The sequence below is a fragment of the Pelophylax lessonae genome (assembly GCF_965119305.1).
Source record: "Pelophylax lessonae genome assembly, chromosome: 8".
In the NCBI taxonomy this organism is placed as follows: domain Eukaryota; kingdom Metazoa; phylum Chordata; class Amphibia; order Anura; family Ranidae; genus Pelophylax; species Pelophylax lessonae.
In genome coordinates, this window is record NC_138775.1 from 288,538,598 (window position 1) to 288,565,028 (window position 26,431).

General features: G+C 45.1%; 1 protein-coding gene across 1 annotated transcript in view; it reads left to right on the top strand.

Moving 5' to 3' along the window:
• The window catches only part of CFAP57 (cilia and flagella associated protein 57), an 89,435-nt gene that overhangs the window by 24,097 nt on the left and 38,907 nt on the right, over window positions 1-26,431 (top strand). Inside the window, exons 5-14 of the mRNA XM_082264798.1 lie at window positions 1,443-1,602; window positions 5,061-5,213; window positions 7,110-7,249; window positions 7,877-8,042; window positions 15,487-15,600; window positions 17,074-17,286; window positions 18,173-18,346; window positions 22,898-23,059; window positions 25,237-25,392; window positions 25,485-25,578. Of these exons, the coding sequence (XP_082120924.1) occupies window positions 1,443-1,602; window positions 5,061-5,213; window positions 7,110-7,249; window positions 7,877-8,042; window positions 15,487-15,600; window positions 17,074-17,286; window positions 18,173-18,346; window positions 22,898-23,059; window positions 25,237-25,392; window positions 25,485-25,578 (1,532 nt within the window). The remainder of the gene's footprint in view (window positions 1-1,442; window positions 1,603-5,060; window positions 5,214-7,109; window positions 7,250-7,876; window positions 8,043-15,486; window positions 15,601-17,073; window positions 17,287-18,172; window positions 18,347-22,897; window positions 23,060-25,236; window positions 25,393-25,484; window positions 25,579-26,431) is intronic.

Below are 26,431 nucleotides of genomic sequence, written 5' to 3' on the forward strand. Positions count from 1 at the left end.
AAGCAGCTTGCTATGGGCGAATCAAGCAGGCTTTCTCCCAAGCTGCCTCTGTGGGTCCATTCATACAAAGAGCAAGGCTCGGCCCCACCCCTGCTCTGTCCTCATTGGCTCACTGACTGTGATTGATAGTAGTGGGAGCCAATGGCTCCTGCTGCTGTCTCAGCCACGGAGAAGGAAGAGACCCAGAAGAGCAGCTGCTGTCGTGCACATAGCTGGATCAGGATGGGGCTCAGGCAAGTATTAGGGGGGGCTGGGGGCTACTGCACACTGAAACTTTTTTTTACCTTGATTCATAAAATTCACTTTAACCTTAAAGTAGATCAGCCATAACCTAACTAACTCTAAATCTACTGGCAGCAACATCAAGCCATTCTAAGACTATCCATCTAACCCTGTAAAGAAGAGATCACTGTATTTACCTATTTCTGCAGCCACTCTGGCCTTATCCCATGATGAGCTGTCAGCGGTGGCTTCAGTGTGTAGGCGTGTGCAGGAGAGGCAGCCGACAACGGAAACCCCATAGTAAGTCTATAGGCGACATCACTTCCCAGGCATTTCCCAGCCATTGTCGGTTCTCTCCTGCACACAGCATCCTCCGCTGGTGACCAGACCTTCAGAAAAGGTAAGTACAGCGATTTTTGCATTACAAGGTTAGATTGATTGGTTTTAGAATGTGGATAAGAGTAGATTTAGAGTTAGGCTCCTTTCACATGGGCGATCCGATCCGCCTGTCAGTTTTTCAGGCGGACCTGATCGGATGCTCCATGCATCCCTATGGGGCAGCGGGTGTCAGCGGAGACATCTCCACTGACACCCGCTGCTATCCGATCCGATCCTGTCCGTGAAATCCAGACACATGGAAACCCTTTTTTCCATCCGTCTGGAGGATGGGATCGGATGAGAACGGACAAGGCGGTCCGTTCTCATCCGATCTCCCCATAGAGGACAGCGGGGATCTGACGGCTCCATCTCTGCACACAGAGCGGAGACGGAGCTGTCATCCGCCTGCTCAGTGGGGATCGCGGATCGATCCCCCGCTGAGCAGAACGGACTCCATCGGGCGGTGCGTCCGTGTGAAAGGGGCCCTAGTTAGGCTATGGCAGAACTTCCACTTTAAATAAATATGCAGAGTTCAGCAGTCCTATATTTCAGTTAGGACCCTTGGACAATTTTGGTAAGCTAAAGCTGAAATTCACTTATGGATTGATATGTTCTATTGTTAGTAGTAAGAAAAACGAAGTGGCTGGGCATGCCAGGAGTTGGGTATTTTCAGCTAGGTTGTTGTGTGTAAATGCACATGTCCTCCTTATGCTGGAAATGACTGCGGTCTCCTCAGCTGGACTAACCAACTCCTGATTTGTACATGAATCACCAATCCCTGCTTTAATAAATGGATGTTTTTTATTTATAAATATTTAGAAGTTGTGTCTGTCCTTCCACAGCGGCTTCTCAGCGATTGACAGCGCCAGCTCGCCTCCCGTGCGTATTAATGCAATTTTGGCCTTCTCTAAAGGTTTCCTGTGTTCTGGGGGCCCTGGCAGAGTCTGCATGTATGAGAAAGTCGAGGACCGAGAACTTTACAAAAGAGGCCGCAACATCAGAGTAAGTCATAATTCATTAAAGTGGACTAAACTGTATCTAATCACCGCAAACTGAAAACGCTAAAGAGGAAGTAAACTCTTATTATTTACTTGTACCTACAGGTAAGCCTATAATAAGGCCTATAATAAGGCCTACTTGTAGGTACTGTGAATATCTCCGAAACTTGCACAGTTTAGGAGATATTCAGAGTGCATGCAGCTGATGATGTCATCGGCAGAGATGTATAGTAACTAAGTAGAACTACTTCACTACTGTACTTAAGTACCGAAGGGCGGTATCTGTACTTTCCTGGAGTAGAATTTTTTTCTCCTACTTCCACTTTTACTTCACTACATTTTTTTGATGATTTCAATACTTCTACTCTGATTTTTTTTTTTGTGCTGCATAGTTACTCGTTACTATTATAAAAATGACCACTGCCAGAACAGTAGATGGCAGGTTTCATGAAGCTCAAAAAAATGTGTATAATGTCATGTGTAAATCAGAGCATACGAAAATAAATGCTACCGTATGTATAAATAAAATGGTCTACATATCTGCTGCTAAGGGGAAAGAGAACCTCCCCCAACCAAGGAGAGTCACAAGCGTACATAGAACTTTTTTCTGGTAAGAGGCTGATTTTGCTTTTTTCACTGGAAGTTGAGAGCACAGGTTTTGCAGTTTTGTTTCACTGGAAGAGTCTATTTGGATATTATTTTGCACTTCCCTTCATCCGCCGGGTAAGGGGGAAATCCACAAGGTGGTGGGAGGAGTCTGCACCTATTATTTGGAATAGCACCTGTCTGATTCCTGCACCTTTGAAAATATATTCATCTTGTTTTGTCACATATATATGGTATTATGGCGTTATATATATATGGACTTTTTATTGACTTAGATTTCATACACTCTTCCTTTATTTCATTATTGGAATATATTGTTGTATATCACATTGGTTTATATATGATTTTGCGCACCAATAAGCTGTGAAGAAAAAAAAAAACATGCAGGGAAGAGAAGGAGGGATGCTTTAAAGGGGGAAGGGAGGGACATACATTATCTGTTTTTGTTTACAAAAAGTTACAGCCAAAGGAATTGTGATTGTCCTTTAGGTTAATCATTTGAAATAATAAAAAACAATATGATGTTCAAACTTTTGACTTCTTTCTTTAATAACTATATAACACAGTACTTGTACTTTTACTTTCAGTACTTGAGTAGAAAAATTAAAAAAAAAAAAACTACTTGCAATACTTAAGTACAAAAAATGTTGAATACTTTTGTACTTCTACTCAAGTCACTTTTTGATAGAGCACTTCCACTTCTACTCTAGTCACTTTTTGATCGAGCACTTGTACTTTTACTCAAGTATGGGATTTGAGTACTTTATACAAGTGTGGTCATCGGTGCATGTGCTCTGAAGGTCCGGCTTACCAAGCCTGACCTTCAGAGCCGGTGCCGTAAATAAGGGGAGTGATGTCATCACGGCTCCGGCCACTCACAGCGCCAGAGCCCGCAAATCCGGAAGAAACATCGGGGAAGATGTCAGCAGTCTCAGCGGTGTGCGGGCACCACTGAGACAGCTTAGTTCTACTAGACTAGCTCATTGTATCATTATACCTCTGTCTGACAGGTCCCCCCCCCCCCCCCCCAGGGTTTACATCCTCTTTAACTAGTTGCAGACTTTTGCTGTGCTACACACGCCCAAAACAAGTAATTTGTTGTACAAAGGACATGTGTAGCATGTCCAGTCTCTCTTCCCTGCTTCTCGGACACCCCCTCCCAGTATACAGCAAATGTGGGCTGTGATTAATCCAAACCTTTATTACTGTATACTCAGGGAAGACGTTGGGAGCTGTAGCTGTCAAAAAAGCTGTCTGAATCAGCGTTTATATACAACACTGCTGCAGAGATACAATGTAACATATTGTTAATTTTGTATCATTCTGTTCATTCATCTGCAGATCAAAGGAATGAACTTAGATCTGCAGATGATGTCAGTTAGGCCTCTTTTACACTTGTGCCACTTGTTCTGCGACTTGGGACTGCAAAGTCGCATGACAAGTCGTACCCCATGATTTCCAATGGATACCCTTCATATCTGTGTGACTTCAAGGTAGTCCGTGCACTACATTGGTCCAACTTTGATGCGACTTGAGGACCATAGACCTCACGATTACACAGGCATTGCTTCAAGTCGCGTCAAAGTCACATCAAAGTTGCGTGACTTTCAGGCCGTACAAGTGTAAAAGGGGCTGTAAAGCAACTTGACATGTAATGAAATGATTCTCTGTTTTATACCTTATTAACCCCCAATTTACTCTAATTAGCTCTAATTAACTCATTAGTCTTCTTCTCTCTTCAACTATTTTATTCCTGCTGATTTTTTTGTTTGTTTCTATTTTATTAACAAATAACATTTAAACTTTTTTTTTTGCTTTTAGTTTGTTTGTTAACCACTTCCCCTTCAAAGGTTTTGCCCCCTAAATGACCAGGGCACTTTTTTTCTATTCAGCACTGCACTACTTTAACTGGTAATTGGGCGGTCGTGCCACGCTGTACCCAAATTTAATTTATGTCATTTTTCTCACACAAATCAAGTTTTTTTTTTTAATGAAATGATTCTCTGTTTTATACCTTATTAACCCCTAATTTACTCTAATCAGCCCTAATTAACTCCTTAGTCTTCTCTTTTCAACTATTTTATTCCTGCTGATTTTTTGCTTGTTTCTATTTTATTAAAAAAATAATATTTCAACTTTTTTTACTTTTATTTTGTTTGTTAACCACTTGCCCTCCAAAAGGTTTTGCCCCCTTCATGACCAGGGCACCTTTATTATGTTCAGCACTGCGCTACTTTAACTGGTAATTGGGCGGTCGTGCAACACTGTACCCAAATTAAATTTATGTCATTTTTCTCACACAAATCAAGTTTTTTTTTTTTTGGTGGCATTTGATCACCACTGTTTTTGTTTGATTATATAAACAAAAAAAGATTGCAAATTTTGGAAAAAAGAAAAAACATAATGTTTTACTTTTATGTTATAAAACATATCTAATAATAATACATTTAGGCCAAATTGCATTCTGCTACATGTCTTTGATAAAAATAAATCCCAATAAATGTATTCTGATTGGTTTGCGTGAAAGTTACATTTACAAACTATAGTATATATTCTTTATTTTTTTAATTCTTTTTTTACTAGTAATGGAGATGATTAACGACTTATAGTCAGACTATGCGCTGGACAATCTGATACTAACTGACACTGACTCCGGTTACACTAATACAGTGATCAGTGCTAATACTATACACTGTCACTGTACTGACACTGGCAGGGAAGGGGTTAATATCTAGGGGTGATCAAGGGGTTAAGTGTGGGCCTAACAATGTGTAATATGTGTATTATGTGCTGCATTTTACAAGAAATCTCTTTGCTCCTGCTGTAATACGTGTGCCTTTTTTTTTTTCCCGGCAGATCCCCAAAGATGAGCAAAGTAACGACCCCAGCCTGTCAGATCAGCAGGAGGTGCGGTGCATGTGTCTGAGTCCCTCTGAAGAGACTGTACTTGTCAGTACCAATAAGAGCCAGCTATACAGCATAGCCCTGTCCTCCGCTGATATCACTAAGGTGAGAGCTGGCCAGTATACATCTAAACTATAATAGAGGATCATATCCCTAAATACCAAAAAGGAAAAAAAAAAAAAAAAAATATATATATATATATATATATATATATATATATATATTGATATTTACCGGCCACTTTATTAGGTACACCTGTTCAATTGCTTGGTAACACGAATTGCTAATCAGCCAATCACATGCATTTAGGCATCTGGATGTGGTGAATACAACTTACTGAAGTTCAAACCGAGCATCAGAATGGAGAAAAAAGGGGGTTTAAGTGACTTTGAACGTGGCATGGTTGTTGGTGCCAGACGGGCTGGTCTGAGGATTTAAAAAACTGCTGATCTACTGGGATTTTCACACACAACCATCTCTCGGGTTTACAGAGAATGGTGGGAAAAAGAGAAAATATCCAGTGAGCGGCAGTTGTGTGGCGGAAAATGCCTTGTTGATGTCAGAGGAGAATGGGCAGGCTGGTTCCAGATGATAGAAAGGCAACAGTAGCTCAAATAACCCCTCGTTACATTCAAGGTATGCAGAATACCATCTCTGAACACACAACACTTTAAACCTTAAAGCATATGGGCAAGTAAGGGCAATAAGATTGTGGAACTCGCTTCCACAAATGGTAGTAACTGCGGGGAGTATGGCTACTTTTAAAAGACTCTTAGACGTACATCTCCAAGATCAAAACATTCAGGGGTATGAGAGATGATTACGGCCACACACACCTACACAGGTTGAAATGGATGGACTATTGTCTTTATTCCACCTCAACTACTATATGTGGGCTACAGCAGCACAAGACCACCCTGGTGCCACTCCTGTCAGCTAAGAATTGGCACAGGCTCACCAAAATTGGACAATAGAAGATTGGAAAAACGTTGCCTGGTCTGATGAGTCTCAATTTCACTTGCGACATTCAGATGGTGGGGGTCAGAATTTGGTGTAAACAATATGAAAGCATGGATCCATCCTGCCTTGTATCACCGGTTCAGGCTGGTGGTGTAATGGTGGGGGGGATATTATCCTGGCACACTTTGGGCCCCTTAGTACCAACTGAGCACTGTTCAAACGCCACAGCCTACCTGAGTATTGTTGCTGACCATGTCCATTCCTTTATGACTACAGTGTCCCCATCTTCTGATGGCTCCTTCCAGCAGGATAATGCACCATGTCACAAAGCTCCAATCATCTCACCACTGGTTTCTTCACCATGACAATGAGGTCACTGTACTCCAATGGCCTCCACACTCACCACATCTCATCCAATAGAACACCTTTGGGATGTGGTGGAAGATTGGCATCATGGATGGGCAACCGGAAAATCTGTAGCAACTGCGTGATGCCATCATGTCACTATGGAGCAAAATCTCTGAGGAATGTTTCCAACACCTTGTTGTATCTATGCCACCAAGAATGAAGGCAAAAGGGGATCCAACCCGGTACTAACACGGTGTACCTAATAATGTGTATATATATATGTATATATATATATATATATACATATACATATGTTGTTTGAAGCCCTTGAACCCCAGCAGTCAGTACAGAGAGCAGTGATTTGTCAAAACAATAATACCCTTGCAGTGCCCAAAAAACCCCCTTCCAGTATGAACATCTACCCCCCCCCCCATACCAAAAGCTAAAATCGCCCAAAGCAAAATTCCCTCCTCTCTCTAAAATGCACAGAGTTGCAGACAACACGCTCACCGCTACTTCAACTGACACAAGCTGGAAATTTGACTCTAGTGTCACACATTGGCCCATTTCTACCATGGAATGATGGGGGGCCTGAATATGTGGCAAACCAACTCTGTCCTTTTTAGCACCGCCGGTAGCTAGATGACGTTTCTCCCTGCTGCTTGTGATATCAATCGATCATTTGTCTTATAGGGGGATGACGCTGTGTTTGAGTTCTTGACTGAGTCTTGGCATTCATCTTCTATTACCGGCCTCAGCATCTGTATCCGCAAACCTCTCATCGCCACCTGCTCCCTGGACCGTTCTGTGCGCATCTGGAACTATGAGAGCAAGTACGATGTCCTTTGTAACTCTAGTCCTCCATTGGACTATCAGAGCATGCAGGGCCGGGACCAGGGGTGGGCAGGAGGGGCGCAGTGGGGATTTGGGGTATTTTGCTAGAAGGGGTGATTTGGAGGGTGAGAGTTATGTTAGGAAATTATATTGGGGGGGGGGGGTGGATTTGTGCCAGTAGGGAGGGTTGGGGAATTTGTGTTAGAAGCAGATTTTGGAGAGGCGGGGGGGGGAGGGGTTACTTATACTTGGAGGAAACATTTGAGGGGGTAGAGGATTTGTGCTAGGAGGGGAGAATAGGAGAGGGAGAGGATTTTTTATCCTGGGAGGGGGAATTTGTACTGGAAGAGGGGGAATTTTCATTTGGGGAGAATTTTGGCTTGCAAAGGGAATTGATGCTTAGGAGGTAAGTGGGGAGGCAGGGGATTTTTGCTGACACATAATGCTCATGCATTTTAAAGGGGGGGGGGGGGGGGTGCGCTGTTTGGCATCTTCGCTCTAGGCACTAGATAGCCTTGTCCCGGTACTGTCTGCAGTCTATAGTGAAACTTTTCCATAGGTGTAGTGTGAACAGTTCACACCTTAGGTATTCTTTACCCTTATAACTATAATATCTGCACTGGCAGCACTTTGGAGCTCTACAAGGACTTCCAGGAAGAGGCCTTCAGCATCTCCCTTCACCCGTCCGGACTGCAGGTCCTCGTGGGCTTCTCAGACAAGTTACGTCTTATGAACTTACTGATTGATGACATCCGTTCTGTTAAAGAGTTCACGGTCCGCGGCTGCCGAGAGGTAATGTCCAACCTGCAGTGGTTTTGTGCATGGAAGTTGTGTCATTTGTATTTTTTTAATGACGTTTGTTCTCTTTAGATAAGTAAGAAGGTAGCAAGAATTAGAGGAATTTAAAGGCAACCAAAAAAAAGTCAGACAAAACTAAAGTGGTATCAAAGGCTCAAGTTTTTTTTTTTTACCTTCATGCATTCTATGCAAGAAGGTTAACCACTTCCATAATGTGCGAATTCCAGCATTCCTCCCCTACATGTAAAAATCATAATTTTTTTGCTAGAAAATTACTCAGAACCACCAAACATGTTTAGCACTACTTCCATGGGAGCTGCTTGTTACAGATTCCCCTGGGTTACCCTCAGCAACAACTTGACAATATAGCATTTCCAAGTGCTTGGCTCAGTCAGGAAGCAGTCTAGGGGTTTTGATTTTTGTGGTTTTATTTGAGAACTTGGATAGGAGAAGGGATGAGTGGGATACTCCAACTTGAACAACTATGCACAATTTGCTGGGACGTTCTAAGTAGCTGAGTGCGGCAAGGCCGCTGCTTCACCTTGTCACTACAGTGAAGAAGAATTTAATGAACTTTACTATTCTGTGAATTGCTCTTCAGGGCCCTATTTGGCACCCCCTTTGTCCCTATTCTTCAGGGTTCTCTACACGGGATCCCCTTTACTGTACATTCTGCGTGAGCTGGCTCCCTGATCCCCTGACTTCATTGGAGTGTTCCACCTTCCTGGGAAGACCCTTTGGCAAATCTCCTGGTACTCACGGACACTGTTTTTCCCAAGAGACTCTGCCAGCAGCTCCACTGGATCCTCTGCAGCTTAGTTCCACACCTGGTTCACTAGGCCGACTGCCTAAGACCACCTTCCTTATACACAGCAGGAGGAGAGAAAGCTGTCTGCCTCCTCCTGGGACTCTGCTTCCCGCCAAAGACGCCCTGACACATGTCCCCTCCACTTTTATGGGCAATCCCAGGATGCATTGCAAGAATGCCCTCCCACTGGGACTCTCACAAAAGCTAATGTGTCACTGGCTGTGTTTCCTCCACTGTCCAACAAGCTCCCTCATTGGATGCAGTGGGGACACTTCCTCAGACCCAGTGAATCACACCTGGAAACATGTGGCAGGCAACCTAACAGATCAGGCTCCCCTGATAAGCAGAAGGAGCAATAGATGCGCCTTTACCTAGCACCTATCTAGGAGGGTGCTACATATATATATATACTGTGTGTGTGTGTATATATATATATATATATATATATATATATATATATTTTAGCAGAGACCCTAGGGCAGTGATGGTGAACCTTGGCACCCCAGATGTTTTGAAACTACATTTCCCATGAGGCTAAGATACACTGCAGAGTGCAAGAGCATCATGGGAAATGTGGTTCCAAAACATCTGGGGTGCCAAGGTTCACCATCACTGCCCTAGGGAATAAAATGGTGGTCATTGCAATTTATTTATGTCACACGGTATTTGCGCAGCAATTTTTCAAACGCGATTTTTTTGTATAAAAAAAAAAAAAACACTTTCAGGAAAAAACAAACAAAAACCAGTAAAGTTAGCCCAATTATTTTGTATAATGTGAAAAATGATGTTATGCTGAGTAAATAGATACCTAGCATGTCACGCTTTAAAATTGCGCACACTCGTGGAATGGTGTCAAACTTCAGTACTTAAATATCTGCATAGGCTACGCCTTAAAATGTTTTGCAGGTTAGCAGTTTAGACTTACAGAGGAGATGCTAGAATTGTTGCTTTCGCGATAACGTTTGCGGCGATACCTCACGTGTGGTTTGAACGTTGTTTACATATGCGGACCCACCCTCCGTATGTGTTCACTTCTGTGTGCGAGCATGCGGGGACAGCAGCACTTTCATTTTTTTTTACACATTCACTTTACATTTGTTATTTTTTTATTTTTTTTTTTATCACCACTTTTATTCTTATTACAAGGAATGTTAACATCCCTTGTAATAGGAATAGGGCCTGACAGGTCCTCTTTATAGAGAGATGTGGGGTCTATAACCCCACATCTCTTCTCTAGGCTGGAAAACCTGAGATCACAAAAAAAAAACCCAATCTCAGGCTTTCAAGCTGAATACACAGCAGTGTTTACAACTGCCAGGGCCGGATGTGACGTCACAATGTCCCACCTGGCCTCCGAGAGTCATAGAGATGACCAGAGATCATCAGGTCCTCAGTCAGCTCTATGGTAAACTTCTGCCACTGGCGGATTCCTTCTCCGGCTTGCCAATCGCATGGATGAGCCAGTAGAAGCACCGGAGGGTGGGGGGCGTCCCTCCTGCTGCCTGTAAAAAAAATCAAACGGCTGAACTGCCGCTGTGATTGTTATTATGATGCAGGGAATTTCCGGCTGAAAAAGATGATATCTGAATGATGCCTGCAGCTGCAGGCAGTGCCGGGGCAAGGTCATCCAGCACCCAGGGCAAAGATGCCAAACTGCGCCCTCCCCTTCCCTTTAGGGTTAGGGTCAGGGCACCCCCCGATCCCTGCAATAAGCCATTGCACTCAGGGCAGCCATTCCTCCTGCCCACCCTTTGTCCCAGCCCTGGCTGCAGGTATCATTCAGATATCCCCACTGAAAGCCCAGGACGTCATATGACGTACTGCAGTATGGAAGTGGTGAAAAACCTTCTGTGTGCAGTGGCCCCCTCGGCCCCCCCAATACTTTCCTGAGCCCCATCTCGATCAAGCGATGTGCACTAGAGCTGAGCTTCTCTTCCTCATTGGCTGAGACAGCAGTGGGGGCCGTTGGCTCTTGCTACTTTCAATCACAGCCAGTGAGCCAATGAGGAGAGAGTGGGCGGTCAGGCAGAGCCGTGGCTCTTTGTGCCTTATGAATGCATAGTATGGGGCTCGGGAGCAACCACACACCTGTGCCCCCAGAGCAAGCAACTTGCTATTGGGGGCACTGGCTGTAGAGGAGGAGCCAGGAGCACCGACGGGAGACCTGAGAAGAGGAGACTCAGGGCTGCTCTGTGAAAAACCATTATACAGAGCCAGTAAGTATAACATGTTGGTCAATAAAAATAAATAAATAAATGAACCAATAGGCCCCATGCACACGGGACGTTTTTAACGCCGCTGTAAGCAGCGTCAGGCGTTTTCTTTTTGCAGCCTAAAAACGCCCCTCCATGTTATTCTATGGCCTCATGCACACTCAGACGTTTTTGAGCTGTAAGTGGCTTAGACGTTTTTAGGCTGCAACAAGAACCCACCACCTGCGCGTTCTGAGGACCAGCGTTACAGCGTTAAAAACGCCTGACGCTGCTAAAAGCTGAATAACTTTGCTGTAACGTTGCTTAACGTGCGTTAAGCCACGTTATACGTTTTTTTTTCTTCCATTCAAAATCAATGGTTCCCTATGGGATCCTATTGATTTGAATGGAGGTCGCACCGCAACACCGCAAGTCGGATCCGACTTGCGGGGTGACTTGCGCTGTGGGAATCTTGAGGGGGAAACGCCACGCCAAAATGGGAAAAAAACGGCGTGGGGTCCCCCCCAGGGTTCCAAACCAGGCCCTTCGGGTCTGTTATGGAATTTGAGGGTAGCCCCATGCCGAAAAAACGGCATGGGGTCCCCCCCAAAATCCATACCAGACCCTTAACCGAGCATGCAGCCCGGCAGGCCAGGAAAGGGGAGGGGACGAGCGAGCAGCCCCACCCCCCCTGGACCACACCAGGCCACATGCCCTCAACATGGGGGGGTGTTGGTGCTTTGGGGCAGGGGGAGCTCTGCACCCCCCACCTCAAAGCACCTTGCCCCCATGTTGATGAGGACAAGGGCCTCATCCCCACAACCCTGGCCGGTGGTTGTGGGGGTCTGCGGGCAGGGGGCTCATCGGAATCTGGAAGCCCCCTTTAACAAGGGGGCACCCCAGATCCCGGACCCCCTCCCTATGTGAATGGGTATGGGGTACACTGTACCCCTACCCATTCACCCCATAAAAGGCAGTGTATGGAAATAACGACAAGAGACGTTTTGGAAAGTTTATTAAAAATCTTCATCCGACTCTTCTTGTCTTCTCCTCTCCGGGGTCTTCTCCGGGGTCTTCTGCTCTTTTGCTGTCCGCCCTTCTTGTCTTCTCCTCTCCGGGGTCTTCTGCTCTTTTGCTGTCCCCCTCTTCTAGTGTTCTTGTCTCCGGGGTCTTCTTCTGTCCCCTCTTCTGCTGTCCTCTCTTCTTTTCTTTTCTTCTCCTCTTCGGTCTTCTGCTCTTTTGCTGTCGGCTGTCGGCTGTCTTCTTCCTCCGGTCCTCCTCCGACGACGTCTCCGCTGATTATGCCTATCTCCGGTCTCTTCAGCTTATTATATAGCCATTAGGGGCGTGGCCCCGATGACGTCATCTGGAGGCCCCGCCCCCTCATGTCACAGATGACGTCATCTGTGACATTAGGGGGCGGGGTCTCCAGATGACGTCATCGGGGCCACGCCCCTAATGGCTATATAATAAGCTGAAGAGACCGGAGATAGGCATAATCAGCGGAGACGTCGTCGGAGGAGGACCGGAGGAAGAAGACAGCCGACAGCAAAAGAGCAGAAGACTGGAGAGGAGAAGAAAAGAAAAGAAGAGAGGACAGCAGAAGAGGGGACAGCAGAAGACCCCGGAGACAAGAACACAAGAAGAGGGGGACAGCAAAAGAGCAGAAGACCCCGGAGAGGAGAAGACAAGAAGGGCGGACAGCAAAAGAGCAGAAGACCCCGGAGAAGACCCCGGAGAGGAGAAGACAAGAAGAGTCGGATGAAGATTTTTAATAAACTTTCCAAAACGTCTCCTGTCGTTATTTCCATACACTGCCTTTTATGGGGTGAATGGGTAGGGGTACAGTGTACCCCATACCCATTCACATAGGGAGGGGGTCCGGGATCTGGGGTGCCCCTTGTTAAAGGGGGCTTCCAGATTCCGATGAGCCCCCTGCCCGCAGACCCCCACAACCACCGGCCAGGGTTGTGGGGATGAGGCCCTTGTCCTCATCAACATGGGGGCAAGGTGCTTTGAGGTGGGGGGTGCAGAGCTCCCCCTGCCCCAAAGCACCAACACCCCCCCATGTTGAGGGCATGTGGCCTGGTGTGGTCCAGGGGGGGTGGGGCCGCTCGCTCGTCCCCTCCCCTTTCCTGGCCTGCCGGGCTGCATGCTCGGATAAGGGTTTGGTATGGATTTTGGGGGGGACCCCATGCTGTTTTTTCGGCATGGGGCTACCCTCAAATTCCATAACAGACCCGAAGGGCCTGGTTTGGAACCCTGGGGGGGACCCCCACGCCGTTTTTTTCCCATTTTGGCGTGGAGTTCCCCCTCAAGATTCTCACAGCGCAAGTCGCCCCGCAAGTCGGATCCGACTTGCGGTGTTGCGGTGCGACCTCCATTCAAATCAATAGGCTCCCATAGGGAACCATTGATTTTGAATGGAAGAAAAAAAAACGCTGCTAAAAGCAACGTGGCAAAACGTGCAATAACGCCAATGGAAAAAGCTACTGAAAGCACGTTTTTACAGCTGCTTTTTCCGGCGTCAGAACTAACTTTGACGTACGTTTTTTCTAACGCCCCGTGTGCATGGGGCCATAATGTCACATTAAAACCACAGTGAGCACAGACATAATCATGCATGTAAAACACTGTCACGTTTCAATTCATGGCAATAATCTTTATCGGGGGGGGGGGGTGTATATCACAGTGGTAAATTAGGACCAATGGTTAAATAATCATCATATTTCCTAAAGGGGGGATGCCCCCCCCCCCCCCTTAAAAAGAAATATAGGTTCAGGCTATTTGAGCACAAAGATCACCATGGAGTTTCTTACTAAATAGTGTATCCAAAATCCAAAGAAAAAATGATAAAGCCTCTGAAAGCCTATGAAAAGTCTATACTGATGGATAACAGAAATGCTCAATGGTATAAAAGTATAAAAATCCAATTACAAATAGAAAGGCCAAAGTGTTGGAGGACTATGAGGCTACAAGGAGTGACAAACAAAACATATCTCCATCAGCAAAAATATAGGCAAACAAGCGTCCCAGGTGCCTTACCACTGTAATACACCCCCGCCCCCGATGAAGATTTCTGCCAAGAATTGAAATGCGTCAGTTTTTTACATGCATAATAATGCCTATGTATCTCACTGTGGTTTTGTTGATATGATTATGGACCAGTTCTTACAATGCTTTCATAGGGGGCTCCTTCTTTTATCCATATATCCAGAGTTGGCTTCACTCTCCTGGAGAGCTTGCCCTTTGCTGCTGATTATCCCCCTGGAACCTTCATGGACCATACAGATATACTTTGATACAGTCCCTTACATATGTCCCATGTCCCCTATTTATGTCCCCTTTGCATGCATATGGACATTGATATTGCCCTTGTTTATGTTTATACACATGACCATTACTTATGTCCTTTATGCATTGCCTTGCTCTGATATATCTTGCATATAAACCTCAAAGCGCCAACTCTATATGTGGTTTTTTACATGGGTTCAGAAGAGCAATTGAACACGTCCTAGCTCATCCCCAGTTTTAAAGTACAGAACCAACACATGGAGGTTGTTGTGCATCTCTGCTGTGCTCAAGATTTCAAACAAGTCTTTCGGTGCATTGTATTTGTATACGAAGGAAAAAAAAAAGGCTGTAGGATACCCCTGGGGGGCGCTCAAGCTTAGTAACCCCCCATTGTAGGTTAATAGCAAAGAAGGCCAAAAAAAATAAATCATGAATAGCAACAATATGAACACATAATAAGGGTGGGTAGCCCAAAACGAATTAGAAACCAGCAACTCTAACTCTGTGAGTGATGCTGCTGGGTATACAGGAAAGGCCTCTCCATCTGGAATGCAAACATGTTCCCTGTGTCTGTGGCCGCACTTCTGGGTTTCGTATATCATCCGGGGGATACCACAGCGGTATCAGCACACCAGTGCCGGGACAAGGTCATCCAGCGTCCAGGGCAAGGATGCCAAACCGCGTCCAGGGCAAGGATGCCAAACCGCGTCCAGGGCAAGGATGCCAAACTGCGTCCAGGGCAAGGATGCCAAACTGCGTCCAGGGCAAGGATGCCAAACTGTGCCCCCCTTCCCTTAGGGTTCGGGTCAAGGGAACCATCCCTGCAATAAACCATTCTGCCCAAGGGAACCGCCCCTCCTGCACACCCCTTGTCCTGACCCTGCAGCACTCGCCCTTAATGCTGTCCTATGCCTGTGGCCAAGGCTGGAGAGATTTACCATGTGAGGTTGCTGATGTTCCAATACAGTCCGCATTGCGCGCCTTTTTACAGTCACCTTTTGTGAGTGCAATTTTATTGTTTAATAGACTTACATGCTTTTATCACTCACTACACTATGGTGTGTTTGTGCTGTGGTTTTCTCTCTTTGTTTGCATTGTGTTAGTATGACGTCACATTTGTTTCTCTCTTCCACCATCTTTGCAGTGCGCCTTCAGCCATGGGGGGCATCTTTTTGCAGCTGTTAATGGAAACGTCATTCATATTTACTCCACGACAACCTTTGAAAATGTCGCTAACCTTAAAGGGCACAACGGAAAGGTAAAAGAATTATTCCTACGTTACCTCTGTAAGCAGGAAAATATGATCAGTGTCCTCTCACTGCCATTCTATAGCATTTCATTAAAGTGTATCTAAACCCAACAACAAAAAAGTAATATAATACAGCTTACCCATTCTTAGACATCAGGGTGGTTGCTTTGTTTTTTCTTTCAGGCTGGGAACATTTTCTACAAATACAGAAAAATACATGTTTATCCTGCTAGAAATGCAGTGTCCTTGTAACTTTTGGGTAGGAAGGAGAAACCGCCCCCCCCCCCCCCCGAATTTTGCACTCTAGCTGTCTCTGCTCCACAACGCCAGCATACTGCAGAGCCACTGATTGGTTAAACTTTGAGAGGGTTATAATCATTCTCCAAAAATACAGCCCTGAAGAAGGGGGAGGCAATTTTCCCTAAACGCGTTGGTTCTACTTGTTTACTTTTATCAATAAACAACCAGTGCTGTATTTTGGCCAAGGCCGACAAGGCCCAGGCCTAGGGCGGCACTTTGCAGGGGGGCAGCAAAAAAGCTGCCCCCCTCCACCTGAGACTCTTTTGGCCACTGGTTGCTAGAGCCGCCTCTCTCTCTCTCACTCACTCACTCCCCTCTCTCTCCCCCTCTCTTTTTCTCTCTCACTCCCCTCTCTCTCAACCCCTCTTCTCTCATCCCCCCTCTCTTTCTCTCTCTCTCACCCCTCTCTTTCTCTCTCTCTCTCTCTCTCTCTCTCTCTCTCACCCCCTCTCTTTCTCTCTCATCCTCTCTCTCTCTCTCACCCCCTCTCTTTCTCTCTCTCTCTCACCCCCTCTCTTTCTCTCTCATCCTCTCTCTCTCTCTCTCCCTTTCATCCCCCCTTCTCTCTCATCCCCCCTCTCTCTCACTCTCTCACCCCCCCTTTCTCTCTCTCTCACCCCCCTCTCTCTCCCTCCCTCCCTTCCTCACCCACCCACCCCCTCTCTCTCATTTCCCCACCCTCTCTCTCTCCCACCCCCTCTCACCCCCCCCCCCTCTAGTGAGATCTCAGGGGTTCATGCTGGCACTTGGAGTCCTTCAGTTTTGGAGGGAGTCACATCCGTTAAAAAGGAAGGAATGGGGCAAATTTACATAGGAGGGGGCGCCCAATTTTAGTCTTGCCTAGGGCAGCACAAAACCAAAATACACTACTGTAAACAACTATAAAATCCATCAAGTGAGATTTTTTTTTTTTTTTTTTTGGACATTGAGCGCTCCTCTCCAATCACCTAAGTGTCCAGCAAGACACGACAGTCACTTAGATGAAAACGTCCTCAGCCCAGCTCCATCCAGGCCACGCTCAAATGCATTTCACCCTGCCCCCAGGGCTTAGCCTACTATAAAATAAATCCCCACCTCAATGACTAAGCAGGGTGAGGCGAAACGCCCCTGAAATAAATCAGCCTCATAGGGAAAATGGAAATTTGCTTTCATTAATAATGAAGTCCAGTCCTCTATATACAGGTGCGCTCTGTGGCTTGGAGTGCAGATGACAGTAAATTGGTGTCCTGCGGCACAGATGGCGCCGTGTATGAATGGAATACACTCATCGGTAAGAGGGAATCTGAATGCGTCATGAAAACCTGCAGTTACAGCTGCGTCGCCCTAATGCCAGACTCCAAAACTATTTTTGCTGTTGGATCTGACCAGACACTGAAGGAAATTATTGATTCCCAGGTAAAGTAATCCGGTCTATTGTTCTGTGCTTTTAAAAACTGCAGTTAAGTTGTGTGTGTGTATAATATATATATATACAAGTACAGGTGCATCTAATTTATAATGTCATCAAAAAGTTAATTTATTTCAGTAATTCAATTAAAAAAGAAACTCATATATTTTATATAGATCTGTTACACACAGAGTGATATATTTTTTAATTTTGATGATTATGGCTTACAGCTAGTTACACCCCAAAATTCAGTATCTCAAAAAATGAGAATATTACATTAGACCAATAAAAAAAAAAGGGATTTTTAATACAGAAATGTTGGCTTAGTGAAAAGTCTGTCCATGTACAGTATAGGATGCACTCAATAATTCGGGGTCGGGGCTCCTTTTGCATAAATGACTGCATCAATGCAGAGTGGCATGGAAGTGATCAGCCTGTGGCACTGCTGAGGTGTTATGGAAGCTCAGGTTTCCTTGAAAACGGCATTTAGCTCATCTGCATTGTTGGGTCTGGTGTCTGTCATCTTCCTCTTGACAATACCCCACAGATTCTCTATGGGGTTTAGGTCAGGCGACGAGTTTGCTGGCCAGTTGGGCACAGTGATACCATGATCACGTGATCAGGTATTGGTACTTTTGGCAGTGTGGGCAGGTGTCAAGTTTTTGGAGACTGGGGACATGCTTTTGGAGACAGGCATAGGCTGGAGACATATTCCATGAGGCTGCTAGAATTTACTACTATAACAGTTGAATGGGTAAAGACAAGAGTCTTCAGTGGCCCCAAGGGGGTTTATGGTGCCCCTGGACCACAGGTTGGGCACCAGGGATTTAGGGTAAACTTTTTTTTTTTTTGTGCCAAAATTTCACTGTATATTACTATTTCAATTTGCTTTAGATCAAGCAGGAAGTTCCATCCTTCGACGTCACATACACGGCCGTCACCATCTCTCACTCTGGAAAGATGATATTTACGGGCACGGCCAGTGGCACTGTACGATCCATGAAATGCCCCCTTCCTCCACAGAAGGAATATAACGAGTACCAGGGCCATGCAGGGCCAGTGACAAAGGTGAGAGCAAAGCATTCATTACTTGTAGTAAATGGGTTGTAATAATGTTGTAGTTCTCTCCAATTACAAAAATAAAGGGCAGAGATGTTAGCAAAGATGTGGGTTTTTTTGGCTTCCACTAGCAACCCAAAGCCTAAGCTGTCTCTGCAAACACAGCAGACATTCACCATTCCAATTTCTGTGTCAGACAAACCGTTTAGGATTCCCCATTCATCATTACCATACAGAAACAACCTTGAGGAAGGGGGAGTCTCTGATCCCCTGAAACACGTTGGCCTGATCACTTGTTGCTATTTTCAGTAAAAACAATCATAAATTCACCTTCCAGCTTGTATTTCATTGGATATCGGGCGCTCCTTTTTACCTACCTTTACTAGCAACCTCAAGACATACTGGTATATGACTAAATTGACTGTAGCTTAAATTTCCTGTAAGATCTGGCAATGTGCACTAAATGACCAAAACTTTGTGGACACCTAACCATCACACCTATTTAAGCTTGTTGGCTCTCTCATTCCAAAACCATGGCCAATAATAACTACTGTACAGTAGTTGCCATTCTTTGTAGCTATAACAAGCCTCCACTGTTCCAGGAAGACTTTCCACAAGGTTTGGAGGGTGTCTGTGGGCTCGCTCTTCCCCCATATATTATTTTTTTAAACCGCAGTGGTTGGCAACACCTGTAAGCGAACAAAAAAGTGCATGTGAAAAACACACACAAACAAAAGTGCATTTAAGGGTGTCTCCAGTCCATCTCCTGAAGAAGTAGGACCTTACCCTAAACTCACACAGGAGCAAAGCACACTTGTGGTCCACTGAATGAACAATGTAGGCTATGTGGGACTTTAAGTGAGACACCAGCAGGTAATGCCCAGTGTCTCCATCCCTGTATCAGAAAAGCTGAAATTTGAAAGGATTAAATGAGGTGCATGGAAGCCAGCCAGCCCCCAGTATGATGTACTCACCCTCCAGTCTGCCACCAACCAAGTAGACCTGTCTGACAATATAAATAAAGAACAGGGGTTTAGTTGACACGCATTTGTAAATGCATGTGTAAGCTGCAAGGCCTCTACACGGCACCCTGTGTTACTTGCAGTCCTAACACTGACTATTTTGAGTGTCTCCACAATGGAAGCACATGGCTGCTAATGGATAGATGGGAGACAGGTGGGAGGGAGGCAGCCCAAACCTCCCCCAACCCGCTCCCATCTATGACTGGTCTGATATATCATAGCTCTAATAGCTATGTTGTAGCGATGGTACAAAACTGAAAAGGACTAGCTGAGAAGCATACACCTCCATCCCCTTGGTGAATGCAGTATAAAACACAGATTGGGACTTTATATGAGGCATTGGCCTGTAAAGCACAGTGCCTCCATCCCTAATTTCATAAAATATTTGGGACTTTAAATGAGACACAAGCAGGTCATGCTATGGTCTCTATCCCTGTATATGAAAAAACTGAGGTCAAATCAGGCTGCATCCACCAAAAACGCATGAAAATCGCACGGTGGGTAAATGAGGCACTAGCCTGTAGGCACAGCGCCTCCATCCCTGGTTATATGAACAATGTAGGCTATGTGGGATTTTAAGTGAGACACCAGCAGGTAATGCCCAGCATCTCCATCCCTGTATCAGAAAAGCTGAAAGTTGAAAGGACCTTTCCTTTCAACTTTCAGCTTTTCTTTCCACTTGTGGGACACTTAGCCCCAAAATTCCTGGTGGACCCCTCTACTCATGGTCAACCAAAACCGACCACCAAGTACTAGGTGAGGGACTCTCAAGAAGAGAAATCCCCCTGGTTCAGGGGAGGAAGGAACCTGACGCTACAGATCCTCCCCTCTAGACTTCAGGGCAGGCCCGAGGACCCACATCCTCCATCCAAGTGAAAAGAAATACAGACAAAAGTGCAAAGTGACAAACGCGTGGAGAGAAAAATTATTAAAATAGATAAGTGCCCATGCAAGTGCATTGGCTAGGCCTTGCGGCCCACAAACAAAAATCGTTGCAAACTTAGTTAAAAGGGCAAGCCCAAAAGGCGCTGTGCAGAATAAAGCAGCAGGTGATGTGGCCTTGTACGCTTTCTCACTGTGGGTTTCCCACGCCCAAGAGATACTAAGAGCACCCCTGGGGCGACCAACTCTAAGGGTGCACTGACACCGTGGGCTTTCTGCCTTTGCAGCCCATGGCCAGACCAGGTAGCATCATTCAAATGAGGAGGCACTGGGTGCCTCCAGTTGATCACTGTGGAATTACTCCCATGCCCCACCTTACCCAGCGAGCGCCCCGGTTTCTGTTCCTAAAGGACAAACCTTCAGAGACACCATCATACCAGCAGAGATACTATACAGCCCAGCCATTCCTACCAAAAGGCCAGTATGATGGCGGAGCACTCCCACTGGACAATCATTTTTTAATACTGACATTTTTTTTAAATCAGCGCCATTGGCAGCCGAGTAAACACGGAAGTGACGTCGCTTTCGGGTTACATGATAGGAGCCCAATCCAGCTTCGTTTGGGACTCCAACCAGCGGACGTGCCGGCTGGTTGCTCAGGTCTCCAGGTGGGACGGGAGACCTGCGCAGAGCCGCGGAAGGCGGCGGGAGGGGGACGGACGGACATCCCCTCCCACTCGGGACAACAGCCGAGTGGCTGCTGAGCGGCATCGGTTGCCATATCCTGAAAGCCGACCGCCGGCTCTAAAAAAACAATACCAGGATGATGCCTGCAGCTGCATATCACTCCAATAAAACCACAACCACCAGAATATGTCCTTCCTCCTAAAGCAGTGCACTGCTCCTCACACAGAAAATCGATCTAACAGCCTCAGAGACAGAAAGAAACCTTTCTAGAAGGAACACAGCCTGCCCCCTCCCCTCCTGCTCATCAGAGTAAGCACTGACAAAACTACATTTTAGTTCAGCCCAGTGAGCTTACCTTCAAGCAGGCTGCAGCCCGTCCCACAGTGCAGGCTGTGTACCCTCCTCCCTCTCATCTCCTCCAGCTGCCGGCATCTCCTCTTCTAAAGTCAAACAAGCCGCACTGGGGAAGGGGCGGATACACTGCATTCCCATTGGCTGAACAGGCAGTGGAGAGTAATATGAGATTTTTGCTGGAGGATAAGAAAAATGCACCACATCCCCAATATGTAAATGCAAAATGTCAATAGGGTTTTTTTGGGACTTTAACGGTGCATGGGTAATATAAAAAAACAATTGATGGAGAAAAACTCGATTTTATATAAAATTCATAAGGTTTGTATTCAGAAAACATGAAAAACATTTAACAGCATATAAAAGTACAAAAAAGGCACTTGTGATGGTGTCGGCTCTACACGTTTCACCATGATAACATAGCTTCCTCAGGAGACTTACGAACCAATAAAAGAAGTAGTGTTCTCAAGAATACTCAATTTGTGCTATCTGTTGGTGGCAAGTTGTAGATGAAAGCGTCTCACAAGGAAACCAATGGAGAAAACCAGTTCAAAGCATTTGGTAGGTCATAGAGGGAAGATGACACCAGCAAAAAAAGACCCTTTAGTGGGATGATCCTAGGCTCAGTAATTTAATATATTAATGGTTCAGATGATTAGATGGCATTTTCCACTAAATCCTCATCCCTCAAAAGGAGAGCTTTTATAGTGGTTAACCTCATCAAGAGGAGTATATATCCCAAAGATGACCTTTAGGCTTCAGATCCAGCTGGATGACACTGGTAGCCGCCACAATTGAGCCTTCCTCTGAGCAGTCTCGAACTTAAGGCCCGTACACACTTGGTGGAAATCGGACGAAATATCCTCTGATTTTTCTCTCTCATGCTCAGCGTTCATAACCGTTTTTAGTAGACAGTGCATAAATGTTCACGAAATTTCTCGTCCGATTTTTTTTTTTTGGGACATTTGTTCCTAGACTTCCGGGTCGTCAGCAACTTTAGATCATGCGCGGTCTTTCGTATCCGATTTTTCATGGACGTACTGCATACACATTAAACGAAAATTGGTCATCTGGGGACGGACAATAAAAATTTTGGTTTGATAAAAAATTTTCGTTGAAAATGTTGGCATCGGCTGCTGAAATTTGTGAACACACGAGCCGAAAATTGTACAATTTTACCTCGGACGGGCATTTTCGGCAGATTTTCTATTAATGTGTACCCCACTTTAGGCAGTGGAGAGGTGGAGCGGCTATAGCCTCAGGATATTTACAGACAATGGATGACAGTAACAGACTTTTCAGAGACAGAGGTAAAAATCTGTGATAGCTGTCCCTGAAATTAATGAGGTTGGCAACCCTGATAGGGCCCCCTACCAGCCCCAGGCCCTCGGGCAGTGCCTGAGTGCCCTAATGGTCAGTCTGCCCCTGAAAATAACCTATAACTGTTCACTCCAGTGACTCTATAGACTTTGGCAGTCAGATCTTTTTGTTCTCCGTTCCTCTCCTTACATCCTTTGCTATCTATAACCTGAGTGATTGTCTTCCATTTTCTTTTCATTTTCTGTTGTTCAGTTCCTTGCATGTTCAGCCCTCAATGTGACCAACTCTGTTCTTCTAGCTGGTGGTGACATATGACGACCAGTATCTTCTGTCCGTCTCTGAAGACGGCTGCCTAATGCTTTGGAAAATCTCTGATAAGGAGGGTCGAGGATTGAAAAGGGATAAAGAACTGGGGTATGCTGAAGAGGTTCTGATTACCAAGTCTGATCTGGAAGAGAAGGTAAGGATGAGCAACCATATTATGAAAAGAACTTCATTTTTATTCTTCTTCAGAACTAATAGCAGAAGAGGCTGTCGCTTCCAAGCCCACATTGTACGTTCGCATCGGATGGAGCTTGTCCACGTTCCCCATTGAGACTTTATAAACATTTAGAAAATTTACGGCAGAAAAAAGACCAAGTGGTCCATCCAGTCTGCCCCTTTTTTTTTTTAACCATTTCACCTCCGGAAGGTTTTACCCCCTTCATGACCAGGTCATTTTCTGCTATTGCGTGGTCATGCAACACTGTACCCAAATAACATTTATATAGGATTTATTTTTCAAACAAATAGAGCTTTCTTTTTGTGGCATTTGATCATCATTGGATTTTTTATTATAGAAATTAAAAAGACAACATTAAAAAAAGAAAAAAAAATTTCTGTTATAAAACATATCAAATAAAATCTAATTTCTTCATAAATTGAGGCCAAAATGTATCCTGCTACATGCCTCAATAAAGCTCAAAAATTGTTGTGGCCACTTTTTTTTTTGGGAACACTAGTATAGTTCTGACCATCATCAGGATACAGACCTGGACAGACGCTATACTAGTAATAGTGATTATCGACTTATAGTGTGAAGGGCAATCAGGGACTGCCGCTAACTGACACTGGCTAGAAGGGATGTTAACTGACTCTGACTGACACTATCTGCTGTCGCTAGTGACACTAATACAGTGATCAGTGATAATATTGTACACTGACACTGTACTAATGACACTGGCTGGGTGACAGGTGTGATCAGGAGGGCAATCAAAGGATTAACTGTGTGCCAAACAAGGGTATGCGTGTAGACTGGCTGGCTTTCCTCCCTGATTTCAGCTCAGAACGATAAGTGAAATCAGGGAGAAGAACAAGTCAGATCTGTGTATACTAACACACATAGATCTGTGCAGTGATTGGCTACAGCAATCAGCAGATTTACAGTCAAAATCATTGGCTGCGAGCCTACTAATGAACTTGTGCTGTGTCCAACCTCCATCTGCCAATTCTAGTTGTGACAATTGGTCCTCTAAAGCCACTCATCTTCTACGGTTGTGTTGCCTCCCACCAACGTTGTCACTTACAATGCAGGAGGCTTCTGCTACATTCTGGAGGTAAGTATTCTTCCAAATGCTTTGAATGCTATGACTAAGGCTTTGGGTCGAAACATGTAAACATTTATCTACCCTGTTTCCCCCGAAAATAAGCCCTACTCCAAAAAAAAGACCTAGTGCAATTTTCGGGGAGGGCTGTAATAAAAGGCCTACCCCAAAAATAAGCCCTAGTAATGTCCATGTAAATGTATGTAATTCGTTTTGTAAAAAGATGATATAATGTGCAGTGTGTCTCCTTTTCTATCTTTATCATCGAAAATACCTTATTTACAGCGCCGCTGGGCACTCACGTGACCCCCCAGAGATCTTCTCCTCTCATCCCAGCTGACGTCAGCAGCTCCTCTGTCGGCAGTGCTCGGAGCAGGGCTGACGTCAGCAGGGATCTCAGCCCTTCCATTGACAGTGCTCGGAGCAGGGAAGAAGAGCTCCGGCTGATCACGTGAGCGCCCAGCAGCACTGTAAGTAAGGTATTTTCGACAATAAAGTTACAAAAGGAGACTCGCAACAAATTATATAATATTTTATACAAAATAGATTGCATATTTTAACAATGACTTTTTAGCTAAGGCTTATTTTTGAGATTAAAGATGTCAACATGATGACTCCTAAGCTGACAGGTGTAGAAGGGGAGAAAAGACCGGGGACATAGAAAAAGACATCCCCTGAAAATAAGCCCTAGTGTGTTTTTTGTAGCCAAAATTAATTTTAAGACCCGGTCTTATTTTCGGGGAAACACGGGTATGTATTTACTCTGTAGCAAATAAAAGAACTTTCGTATATGAATGTCTTGACTTGCCGGCTTCCTGATTTTCCCATTTCTTCCATAATAATTCCTCCCTAAACAAAAATGAACATTTTATCCTGCATATGTGAGATTTATTTTTTTCCTAGCCTGGAGCTCGACTCTGTATTTAGTCTAATGATAAGATACCCAAAGTAATTTGGTAACCCTGCTGTATAAGTGGGATTTATGCTGAGACAATATAATTATGTAAGGGTGGGATGAGCATCCTCTTGTTCATACAATCCTGTTTTTTTATAGAACCAGGTGATGCTGGAACTAAAGACACGCGTAGAGGAACTGAAAATGGAGAACGAATATCAACTCCGCCTGAAAGACATGAATTATAACGAGAAGCTGAAAGAGCTGACTGAGAAGTTCATCCAGGAAATGGAGGTGCTGAAGACCACAAACCAGGTACAAGCTTCTACTAAAACCCCAATGTCATCAACCCTTCCATATTCTAACTGGAGGAGCGCACCTCTGTAACTGTCCAAATCCTTCACCAGATCCTAAAAGCCGAAGCTGAGAAACAAGAGCTGAAACATCAGGAGGACATGGCTGACCTTATAGAAAGACAGTCTCGAGAGATGCAGGATCTAGGTATGTAGATGGAAATATGCCTATATACATAACACTAGGTCTGTCTGGAAAGTATTGAGCCATGTAATCTGAAAAGTAGAGACATATATTGAAGAAGATACAAGAAACATACAGGAGCAATGCAGACTCAGTATCCTTCAAATATACCATTTCCATTGGGATGACTGGGCTTTCTTTTTTGGATCATAGCCGCAGACCCACGATTCATCTCTGGTTATGACCTTCTTGAGGAAACTTGGTTCATTGGTAGCAGTTTGAAGCAAGTCATTAGCAACTGCAGCACAATGTTCCTTCTTCTCTGGTATCGGAAGCCTCATAGCAAATTTTACCATGATGCGTTGCATGCCAAGATCCTGCGTCAAAATCCATTTTTTTGAATCCCAATGTAGGCAGGTGCAGTCTGTATTCCCCACTGAAGGCAGCACTTGACCGAAGCGGCAATGTAGAAGGGGAAGGAAGTTGTGAGGAACTTGGTTCCTCTATGACTTTCTGCAGTCATAGGGAGACAGCTGTCTAATTGGATACTGGCGCCCCCATGTGGCCTCTGTGGTCATCTTGGGTCAGGGCAGAGCTTATTTAAAAAGTTTGTTTGCACCAAGCTGGTCCAAACTAACTATTTGCTTCACTAAGTGCTGCAGTGTCTCAAAACACTGTATGTACTGCATGTAACTTTAGCTACATACAGTACACAGTTCTGGGTTCCCATCTCACACCTGGAACAAAACAGGGCTTGGTTGAGTGGAGCTCAGCCATTCATAGGCAGCTGTGTATTTTGTGAATGCAAAGCTTCCTCTGATTGGCTGAGTGGGAGGAGCTGATGACATCACGCTCTCAGACTCTGCCACTCTGACTC